The sequence below is a fragment of the Somniosus microcephalus genome, chromosome 19 (assembly GCF_052327205.1).
Source record: "Somniosus microcephalus isolate GS21.2 chromosome 19, FLI_Smic_1.0, whole genome shotgun sequence".
Classification (NCBI taxonomy): domain Eukaryota; kingdom Metazoa; phylum Chordata; class Chondrichthyes; order Squaliformes; family Somniosidae; genus Somniosus; species Somniosus microcephalus.
Window position 1 is genome coordinate 39,601,123 of NC_141005.1, and position 12,311 is coordinate 39,613,433.

Consider the following 12,311-nt stretch of genomic DNA (forward strand, 5'->3'; position numbering starts at 1 on the left):
CTGTCAGGCTGCTAAATGTAAGAATGCAAATAATAATTTTTTTAAAATAGCCTCCCCAACCCAGCCCTGATAATCATGAATCAATATTCAATTATACTTTTAGTTTGTATTTCTCTTCTGTAGGTCTGCAAGATTGATGAGGACATGTTGAAATTTCACAATCTGGAGGAGCTTACATTAAGTGTCAATAGAATCACTACAGTAAACTCAACCAACCTTCCGAGAAAGCTAAAGGTAAAAGAGGAGTGTGGGAACATTCTCAAATCTCTATGTATTTTGTGTGTGGTGTTTTCTTTTTCTATTATCAACAGTAGTTATATGAAATATTGTGTTGCACCACCTGTGGAAAGTGAAGTTCAACATGCAGCAAGATCAAAGTTTGAAATACTGATTTTGTTTGTGTGGCCCTGTTGCAGGTTCTTGAGCTCTGCTCCAATGAGATTTCCTCTTTGAAAGACCTGTGCTTCAGCCCACCCCCTCAGTTGCAGCACCTGGGGCTGTCATACAACAAGCTTTCCCTGAACTCTGAGTACAGATACCTCTCAGCAGAGTTCTGGTAAATACACTAACTGTGCTACTGTTTAATTTATGATAAATGTATTAAATATGATTGAACGCTTACACAAAATATACCTTATCCAACAAAAATATGTAAATGATTCATGCAAAGCATAGGACCAGCACCAGCCCCTAGATAGACCATAAATGTAACAATGAAACAGCTCAATAAATTGGAGAGCACTGTGATTAACTAGGATGTTGCTGTAATACCGTCAATGTACTCATTTCAAACACAATACATTTTTTATGTGCTGGTACTATGCTTTAAATTGTGATGGGTGCTGAGTACCTAATATAATCTGAATGTCTCTGTTATGTGTCATGTGTACCTTCTGACTTCAGCTACTGCATTTAAACCATAGCTACATCGGTCTCCTGGGTAAACTGCCTACTCCTATTTAACGTGTTGGCTGTTTTCATGGATTGCACATGTATGATTACTCAGTTAGCACCGGGAGTAATTGTGTTAAGTTCCCGAGCTACTGTACTCATTAACGTCCAACCATTAGCACACCCAAAGATTTTTTCTAACTGAAACTACAGCTGATAAGTTAAAGTATATTTCAAACAGCTTGCAAATGGGTTTTTTCTACTATCCAAACATTACTAATAACGAAAGAATCATAAACCGCTAAATATGAAACAAAATTGAGAGTATGCAATCAATTATCTAGTTAATTTTAAGTTATTCTGTGCATTATAATTTAGTGCATGCTACTATTGTGACCTCTGCTGCTACATTTTCATAGAATCAGCAACTTTGGTGGCAATGCGTCATGTTTAATTGTGAGTGAATTAATCGAGAACATTTTGTGTTCACGTGCATCTCCTTATTCAGAAACAGAAGCTTCTAAAATGTCCAATCATTTGACAGGATTAGGTTGTCATTATCTTCCACTCTGCCCCAACAATGGGTTTCAACCCCCACTTCACTGGTGTAACACTTTTTCCCCCATTTTCTGTATCAGCCATTTCCAAGTGAGATTACCAATGAATGCCAAATTGAGGACAGCTTTGTGCTTTAGGCCGATGCCTGCTAGGATCTGGATTGAGACTCCACAAACTCATTTCACATAGACCCTTACAGACATCACACAAAGGAGATTTCAATCCCATCAGTCTGGGCTGGATTTGAACAGATCCTAGAGGTGAAAGGCCACTGCACCATTCAGTTTTCCTGGTTGTTGTTATCCTATTGATATCAGCAACAATCTGGTGCCAATCTAGAGTGCTGTGAGGCAGTCTTGATTTATACTGTTACTGCCCTGTTTCTCTTGATTAGCACTTTTTTTATTCGTTCATGGGATCTGGGCATCGCTGGCAAGGCCAGCATTTATTGCCCATCCCTAATTGCCCTGGAGAAGATGGTGGTGAACCACCTTCTTGAACCGCTGCAGTCGGTGTGGTGAAGGTACTCCCACGGTGCTGTTAGGGAGGCAGTTCCAGGATTTTAGGGGGAAAAAATCAATGAGTACTACTAATATCTCTATAACCCTCAGTTTTCTTTCTCAACAGATATCCAACAAGCTTCCTTTTAAAGGTGTCAATTGACCCTGAAACAATAACTCAGATGGGTGACTCCACATTGAGTTACACTAGACAGTTATTTTTTAAAAATTCATTTATGGGATCTGGGCGTCGCTGGCAAGGCCAGTATTTATTGCCCTTGAGAAGGTGGTGGTGAGCCACCTTCTTGAATCGCTGCAGTCCATGTGGTGAAGATACTGCCACAGTGCTGTTAGGGGGGAGGAGTCCCAGGATTTTGACCCAGCGACGATGAAGGATCGGCAATATACTTCCAAGTCAGGATGGTGTGTGACTTGGAGGAGAACTTGGAGGTGGTGGTGTTCCCATGCACCTGCTGCCCTTGTCCTTCTAGGTGGTAGAGGTCGCGGGTTTGGGAGGTGCTGTCGAAAGAGCCTTGGTGAGTTGCTGCAGTGTATCTTGCAGATGGTCCACACTGCAGCCACGGTACGCCGGTGGTGGAGGGAGTGAATCTTTAAGGTGGTGGATGGGGTGCCAATCAATCGGTCTGCTTTGACCTGGATGGTGTTGCGCTTCCTGAGTGTTGTTGGAGCTGCACTCATCCAGGCGAGTGGAGAGTATTCCATCACACTCCTGACTTGTGCCTTGTAGATGGTGGAAAGGCTTTGGGGAGTCAGGAGGTGAGACACTGCTCTTGTTGCCACAGTATTTATGTGGTTGGTCTAGTTAAGTTTCTGGTCAATGGTGACCCCCAGGATATTGATGGTGGGAGATTTGGCAATGGTAATGCTTCTGAATGTCAAGGGGCAGTGGTTAGACTCTCGCTTGTTGGAGATAGTCATTGCCTGGCACTTCTGTAGCGCGAATGTTACCTGCCACTTGTCAGCCCAAGCCTGAATGTCGTCCAGGTCTTGTTGCATGCGGGCATGGACTACTTCATTATCTGAACAGTTGCAAATGGCACTAAACACTGTGCAGTCATCAGCGAACATCCCCATTTTTGACCTTATGTTGGAGGGAAGGTCATTGATGAAGCAGCTGAAGATGTTTGGGCCTAGGACACTGCCCTGAGGAGCTCCTGCAGCGATGTCCTGGGGCTGTGATGATTGACCGCCAACCACCACAACCATCTTCCTTTGTGCTTGGTATAACTCCAGCCAGTGGAGAGTTTTCCCCCCCGATTCCCATTGACTTCAGTTTTACTAGGGCTCCTTGATGCCACACTCGGTCAAAAGCTGCCTTCATGTCAAGGGCAGTCACTCTCACCTCACCTCTGGAATTCAGCTCTTTTGTCCATGTTTGGACCAAGGCTGTAATGAGGTCGGGAACCGAGTGGTCCTGGCGGAACCCAAATTGGGCATCAGTGAGCAGGTTATTAGTGAATACGTGCCACTTGATAGCACTGTCGATGACACCTTCCATTACTTTGCTGATGATTGAGAGTAGACTGATGGGACGGTAATTGTCCGGATTGAATTTGTCCTGCTTTTTGTGGACAGAACATACCTGGGCAGTTTTCCACGCTGTCGGATAGATGCCAGTGTTGTAGCTGTACTGGAGCAGCTTGGCTAGAGGCGTGGCTAGTTCTGGAGTTATCATTAATGTGAAGCCGAAAACCTTTATATTAACACAAACTGTACAGTACAACTAGTTTATAAAACCGCCGTACCTGATGATTTCTTAATGGTGCAATTAGTTTTACAGGGAAACTTCTAGAATTTCCTATTGCAATACAAATTACTGAACTCTCTTTGAATGGACAGAGGTACTGGCATTAGTCTATTTGAATCTGAACTGCGGGAAATAATTTGAAAGCTCACTGATAAAGTTTAAGGTTTTGTCTGTTAGGATTTGTGTTAGGCTTGTTTACTCTGCACCCTAGTATTCATGAACTACAAAATTTGAAAAGCAGAAATCAAAGTGTGTTTTCAGCATGTTTCAATAATAAAATCATTTTTTCTTCTTCATTTGTAAAATAGGCCCAATCTAATATCCCTTGATTTGAGTTTTAATGATTTTGCAAATTTGCGGGACATTGTGGCCCATCTTTCTTTACTGTCAAAGCTGAAGAACCTTATTCTCCTGGGCAATCCACTGGCCTTTCTTCCCAATTACCGTGGCTTTGTAATCGATGCTCTGCAGACCCTTTCTTCGCTGGATGATGTGTTGATATCCCCAACTGAATGGCACCATTTTAAGGACTTCTCTAAACGCAATGGTAAGTCATGATGTGGAGATGCCGGTGTTGGACTGGGGTGGACAAATGTGAGAAGTCACACAACACTAGGTTATAGTCCAACAGCTTTATTTGAAATCACAAGCTTTTGGGGCGCTGCTCCTTCGTCAGGTGAAGTGAAGAGATGCATAAAGGCACAGCTTATATAGTCAGAGAACACTGCCAGATGATTACAGGTAATCTTTCTAACTGCCCTTTATCACACCTCGGCAGAGAGATAATCACAGCAATCAGAGGTGTGAATGGTGTCCAAACAGGTCAGTCAGGAAAACATTACATCAAAGAACAATGAGGTGGGGGTCACAAGGGGTCAAATGTTACAGATGCTGGGGTCTGTATGAAAAACAAACAAAAGAAAAAAAATTTTTTTGCTGGAAATCACAGCAGGTCCGGCCACATCTGTGTAGAGAGAACAAGCCAATGACGACTCGAGTCTGGATGACTGTCAGGTGGGGTTACATGTAGCATGACATGAACCCAAGATCCCGGTTGAGGCCGTCCTCATGAGTGTGGAACTTGGCTATCAGTTTCTGCTCGACGATTTTGCGTTGTCGTGTGTCTCGAAGGCCGCCTTGGAGAATGCTTACCCGAAGATCGGAGGCTGAATGTCCTTGACTGCTGAAGTGTTCCCCGACTGGGAGGCAACATCGTCATCAAACCAGTAGACAAAGGAGGAGCCATTGTCATACAGAACAGAGTGGACTATTGCAAAGAAGCATACCGACAACCAGGAACACTACAGACAGTTACTCGCAGATCCGACCAAAGAACACACCCGCCAACTCAACAGACTGATCAAGACCTTTGATCCAGACCTTCAAAGCATCCTACGTGCTCTCATCCCACATACTCCCCGCGTGGGAGACTTCTACTGCCTCCCAAAGATACACAAAGCCAACACACCCGGACGTCATATCGTATCAGGCAACGGAACCCTGTGCGAGAACCTCTCTGGATACGTCAAGGGCATCCTGAAACCCATCATACAGGGAACGCCCAGCTTCTGTCGCAACACTACAGACTTCTTACAGAAACTCGGCACCCACGGACCAGTTGAACCAGGCACGTCTCGGCACTCTACACCAGTATCCCCCACGATGACTGCATCGCTGCGACAGCCTCAGTACTCAACACCAACAACAGCCAATCTCCAGACGCCATCCTACAACTCATCCGCTTCATCCTTGACCACAATGTCTTCACCTTTGACAACCAGTTCTTTACCCAAACACACGGAACAGCCATGGGGACCAAATTTGCACCCCAATACGCCAACATCTTCATGCACAAGTTCGAGCAAGACTTCTTCGCTGCACAGGACCTCCAACCAACGCTATACACCAGATACATCGATGACGTTTTCTTCCTATGGACCCACAGCGAAGAATCACTGAAAAGACTACACGATAACATCAACAAGTTCCATCCCACCATCAAACTCACCATGGACTACTCCTCAGAATCGGTTTCATTCTTGGACACACGAATCTCCATCAAAGATGGACACCTCAGCACTTCACTCTACCGCAAGCCCACGGACAACCTCAGGATGCTCCACTTCTCCAGCTTCCACCCTAACCACGTTAAAGAAGCCATCCCCTATGGACAAGCCCTGCGAATACACAGGATCTGCTCAGACGAGGAGGAACGCGATGGACACCTACAGACGCTGAAAGACGCCCTTGTAAGAACGGGATATGACGCTCGACTCGTCGATCGACAGTTCCAATGGGCCATAGCGAAAAATCGCATAGACCTCCTCAGAAGACAAACACGGGACACAACCAACAGAGTACCCTTCGTCGTCCAGTACTTCCCCGGAGCAGAGAAACTACGCCATGTTCTTTGCAGCCTTCAACATGTCATCAGTGATGACGAACACCTCGCTAAGGCCATCCCCATGCCTCCACTACTCTCCTTCAAACAGCCGCCTAACCTCAAACAGACCATCGTTCGCAGCAAATTACCCAGCTTTCAGGAGAACAGCGACCACGACACCACACAACCCTGCCACGGCAACCTCTGCAAGACATGCCAGGTCATCAACACAGACACCATCATCACACGTGAGGACACCACCCACCAGGTACATGGTACATACTCATGTGACTCGGCCAACGTTGTCTACCTCGGACACCGCACAACAATCGCCAGGCAGGAGTGTTCCCTCCCAGTCGGGGAACACTTCAGCAGTCAAGGACATTCAGCCTCCAATCTTCGGGTAAGCATTCTCCAAAGCGGCCTTCGAGACACACAACGCAAAATCGTCGAGCAGAAACTGATAGCCAAGTTCCACACTCATGAGGACGGCCTCAACTGGGATCTTGGGTTCATGTCATGCTACATGTAACCCCACCTGACATAGAGTCATCCAGACTCGAGTCGTCATTGGCTTGTTCTCTCTACACAGATGCGGCCGGACCCACTGTGATTGCCAGCAAAAAAAATTTTGTTTTTTGTTTGTCATACAGACCCCAGCATCTGCAACATTTGACCCCTTGTGACCCCACCTCATTGTTCTTTGATGTAATGTTTTCCTGACTGACCTGTTTGGACACCATTCACACCTTTGATTGCTGTGATTATCTCTCTGCCGCGGTGTGATAAAGGGCAGTTAGGAAGATTACCTGTAATCATCTGGCAGTGTTCTCTGACTATATATGCTGTGCCTTTATGCATCTCTTCACTTCACCTGACGAAGGAGCAGCGCTCTGAAAGCTTGTGATGTCAAATAAAGCTGTTGGACTATAACCTGGTGTTGTGTGACTTCTCGAAATGGTAAGTGTTTAAGTAAGCAGGACCTTATCACCTGTTAATTGTGAAACTCTTTTCATGTCTAACAGCCTTCCTATCTCAGCAAACACTGCATTCCACCAGTTGACTTGAAACCAAGTTTCTGCTGCTTAACATTTTAATTGACTATATTTTTTGAATTTACATTATCATCCACATTTAAAATTAATATGCACAAAGCTTTACAGCCCAGAAAAATGAATTGATTTTTACTGGGATCACTTTCACTGCACAGTTTAACCCATTGATTTAAATATTTAAATTTATAGTCTGCAGGAATCCGAATCAACAGCCGGGCGGGAATGGTCAATGGAGTGTAAAATCAGTCGGAGTGTAAAATCAGTCGGAGTGCAAAACGGGATTCTGACTCGAACTCGCCCTGTCAAATTTTGTTTGGTAACACTCCTGTGAAGTGCCTCGCAATGTTTTACTACATTAAAGGTGCTATATAAATGCAAGTTATTGTCATTTCCGCTGGGTGGGTTAGATTAAAATCGGGGCTATAGACTCCACTGCTGGCAGAGGTGACACATCTTAGCCAAGTGCAAAGACCTGGGATGGATTCTTTATTTAAACTTTTCATTTAAGGTGTTAATTGACGAGCAAAACAAAGTTAATACAGAATCTATATGGGTGGAGCTAAGAAATAGCGAGGGGCGAAAAACATTAATAGGAGTGGTATATAGGCCTCCAAATAGTAAAATAGAGGTTAGGGAGGGCATCACGAGGGAAATTAGAGAAGCGTGCAATAAGAGCACAGCTGTCATCATAGGTGACTTTAACTTACATATAGATTGGACTAGCCTAATCAGTAAAAATAATGAGGAGGAGGAATTCCTTGAGTGTTTGAGGGATGGTTATCTGGATCAATATGTCGAGGAACCAACTCGGGAACAGGCTATATTGGACTGGGTACTGTGCAATGAGAAGGGACTAATCAGTAATCTTGTTGTACGGGGACCCTTGGGTCAGAGCGATCATAACATGATCGATTTCTCACTCGAAATGGAGAGCGAAGAAATTGACTCAGAGACTAAGGTCCTGAATTTAAACAAGGGGAATTATGATGCCATGAGACGGGAACTGAGTAGGTCTGATTGGACAACGTTCCTGGGAGGACTGGAGGTAGATAAACAATGGCAAACATTTAAAGATAGAATGACAAAATTGCAAAAATTGTTTATACCAATCTGGCATAAAAGGAAATCTAAAAAGGTGACTCAACCGTGGATAACAGGGGAAATTAGAGACAGCATAAAATCCAAAGATAGGGCGTATAAAATAGCCAAAAAAAGCGCCAGAGCGGAAGATTGGGAACAGTTTAAGATAGAGCAAAGGAGGGCAAAGGGCATAATCAAGAGGGGCAAAATAGCTTACGAAAACAAGCTGGCGGAAAATATAAAAACTAACTCCAAAAGCTTTTATAAGTATATCAAAAGGAAAAGACTGGTGAAAACCAAAGTTGGTCCATTGCAGTCAGATACGGGGGAATATATAATGGGAAATAAGGAAATGGCAGATCAACTAAATGCATACTTTGGGTCAGTCTTTACGAAGGAAGACACAAAAAACCTCCCTGGGATATCGGGAAAAATAGGGACATTGGCAAAGGAGGAACTGACGCAAATCAATATCTCTAAGGATATGGTGTTAAGGAAGCTAAAGGGATTGAAGGTGGACAAATCCCCAGGGCCTGATAACATGCATCCTAGGGTACTGAAGGAGGTGGCCCTAGAGATAGCGGATGCACTAAGGATGATTTTTCAGAATTCATTAGACTCGGGAACAGTGCCGATGGATTGGAGGGTAGCTAACGTTACCCCACTATTCAAAAAGGGGGGTAGGGAAAAAGCAGGTAATTACAGACCTGTAAGCCTTACATCAGTTGTGGGCAAAATGCTGGAGTCCATCATTAAGGATGAAATAGCGGAGCACTTAGCAAATGGGGACAGGATAGGACAGAGTCAACATGGATTTACAAAGGGTAAATCGTGCTTGACTAATCTATTGGAATTTTTTGAGGGAGTAACTGGTAGAATAGATGGGGGAGAGCCAGTAGATGTGGTGTACCTGGACTTCCAAAAGGCCTTCGATAAGGTCCCACATAAAAGATTAGCATGGAAAATTGAGGCTCATGGGATAAAGGGGAAAGTTTTGGCGTGGATAGGGAACTGGCTGTCAGATAGAAAACAGAGAGTTGGAATAAACGGCTCATTTTCTGAATGGCAGGCAGTAACAAGTGGGGTACCACAGGGATCTGTCCTGGGCCCCCAGCTGTTCACAATTTACATTAATGACCTGGATCAGGGAGTCGGATGCAGCATTTCCAAATTTGCAGACGACACTAAACTAGGAGGGGGGGTGGGCTCAGAGGAAGAGACCAGGAAGCTCCAGAGCGATTTGGACAGACTGGGCGATTGGGCGGATAAATGGCAGATGCACTATAATGTGGACAAGTGCGAAGTTATCCACCTTGGGTGCAGGAACGGGAGGGCAAATTATTATTTAAATGGCAATAGATTGGGAGAGGGGGAAGTACAGAGAGACCTGGGTGTTCTTGTACACCAGTCACTGAAGGCGAGCATGCAGGTGCAACAGGCGGTCAAGAAGGCAAACGGTATGCTGGCCTTCATAGCAAAAGGGTTAGAATACAGGAACAGGGATACCTTGCTGCAGCTGTACAGGGCACTGGTGAGACCACACCTCGAGTACTGTGTACAGTTTTGGTCGCCTCATCTGAGGAAGGATGTTCTTGCCATGGAGGGGGTGCAGCGGCGATTCACCAGGCTGATACCAGGAATGGCGGGAATGACCTATGAGGAGAGACTATGTAGTTTAGGGATGTACACACTGGAGTTTAGAAGATTGAGAGGGGACCTCATAGAAGTGTATAAAATTCTGACAGGTCTAGACAGACTGGATGCAGAAGGAATGTTTCCCTTGGCGGGTGAGAACAGAACTAGAGGACATAATTTAAGGATAAGGGCTAAACCATTTAGGACAGAGATGAGGGGGAATTTCTTCACTCAGAGAGTGGTGAACCTGTGGAACTCATTGCCACAGAGGGCAGTGTATGCCAGCTCATTAAATATATTTAAGAGGGAATTAGATATATTTCTACGGGCAAAAGGGGTTAAGGGTTACGGAGAGAAGGCGGGGACGGGATACTGAATTAAAGGATCAGCCATGATCTCATTAAATGGCGGAGCAGGCACGAAGGGCCGAATGGCCTACTCCTGCTCCTATCTTCTATGTATCTATGTATAACAGAATGTCATATGCAGAGTAAGGTGTATTATACAAACGTCAGATACAGAGTGAGACAAGGTATCTGCACAGATGCGAGCGGGCTCATACTAACATTAGTTCCACAATGAGGGCATTCGGTGGCCTAAAAGGCTTTTTCAGCAGCTGTCCTCTGGAGAGACTGAAAAAGAAGAAGCTTACTGTAAGTAACAAATCTGTCAAATCAGTATCTGAACACTGCATTCATAACCGGGTCACAGGGACTATTGGGATGCCATGGTCACACAAATTAAATAAATGTGATGGTTAAAAGAAAAATATAAAAACCAGAAACTGCTAGAAAGCATCTCGAGACATTTTCCTGCGTTAAAGACAGAAATGTAAGTTGTTGAAATGCACAGGTGCTCAATTAGCATCTGAAAAAGACAAATGAACACTTTGTGTAATGTTTGGATCAAATTCTAATACAATTACATTCACTATCAATCTACCTTTTTCCTTCAGATACTCATATTTCTGGCATTTATTGTTTTTATTTTAGTTAAATGTTGAATGAATTAGGAAAAACTAATTAAAATTAGTTAACAGTTTGTTTTTGTTTATTGTTCATGTAATAAAGCAGGACAAAGTGTCTCTAAACTGGATCCGTACATCCTATTTCACTTCTTTTTTTATGTATTACGCTAGAGCTTGTTGTTAGTAGCACTCACGTAACAATAGATATAGGAAAAGTTACGGGTATTCCCAACCCCATCGACCCTCTGGAGGAGTTACCAGATTTTCCAATTGTCAAGACCAATTACTTTGTGACCTATGAGTTCCTTGAAGATGCCAATAGCTACAAGAGGTCGAGTGAATCATCCAAAGACGACAAGCCGGTGAGTGGCAGTCTGCTGTTTCTGGGGTATCAAATATCTCTTTCAATCTTCATTTGTTATTCTTAAAATTCTAGATGAGGTGTTCCCTGAACGACGGTTTGGTTACCAGCCATTGTCACTATTAACTGTGTAGGTGTAATGGTCTCATACAAAACTGAGAACAAGGAACTATACATTACAGTAAGAACTGTTCCAATGTTACCCTGGTCAGATTTAGGATGCAGTCAGTTGCTGTACTTGGCAAGGTTCACACATACACTCCCATGAATTAGCAATACAGTTGTTCTAGGAATGCAATCACAAATAGAAAGAAAGAAAGAACTTGCAATTATATAAGACCTTTCACAACCTTAGGACATCACAAAATACTTCACAGCCAATTAAATGCTTTTGAGGTGTAGTCACTGTTGTAATGTAGGGAAATGTGGCAGCCAATTTGTGAAAATCTACATGGTATGTATAAAAACTGGAAATCGCTTGACTACTTGACTGGTTGCAGTGAGAGATTATTATTTTCTTCACATTGGCTATGTTAATAGGGATTGTAACGAACAGAACTCTTACTAAAACTAAAACCCCAAAATAGTTTTTTTTCCCCAAGAATAAAGGAGAAAGGTTCACCTAAGGTACAAGCGAAATGGTGCAAATGAGTCGTCTCTGTTCACGTTTGTTGTTTACTTTCCTGTACAATCACACAGATGGATGGAGGGAAAGAAAGAAGGAAACAACCTGCATTTAAGTAGCAGCTTTCAGATTTTTGGGAGATCCCAATGCGCTTCACAGCCAATGAATGAATTTTGAAGTGTAGGCAGACTGGTAACCAATTTTCAAACAGCAAAGTACCCACAAGTAACAATGAGATAAATGGCCAGTTGATGTATAAGTGTTTGCCATGACACCAGGAGTGCTCCCCATCTCTTCTTCAAATAGTGCCATAGGATCTTTTACGTCCACATGAACAGGCAGATAAGGCCTCAGTTTAACATCTCATCTGAACGATGGCACCTCTGACAATGCAGCGCTGCCTCAGTACTGTACTGAAGTGTAAGCCTAGATTGTGTGTTCAAGTCTCTGGAGTGGGGCTTGAACTCATGACCTTCTGACTCAGCAGA

General features: G+C 43.8%; 1 protein-coding gene across 1 annotated transcript in view; it reads left to right on the forward strand.

Annotated features, from left to right (window-relative positions):
• LOC147104362 (leucine-rich repeat-containing protein 43-like) overlaps nt 1–12,311 on the forward strand; it is a 57,454-nt gene that overhangs the window by 23,806 nt on the left and 21,337 nt on the right. Inside the window, exons 2-5 of the mRNA XM_085961648.1 lie at nt 124–234; nt 417–556; nt 4,026–4,264; nt 11,009–11,199. Of these exons, the coding sequence (XP_085817774.1) occupies nt 145–234; nt 417–556; nt 4,026–4,264; nt 11,009–11,199 (660 nt within the window). The 5' untranslated portion in view covers nt 124–144. The remainder of the gene's footprint in view (nt 1–123; nt 235–416; nt 557–4,025; nt 4,265–11,008; nt 11,200–12,311) is intronic.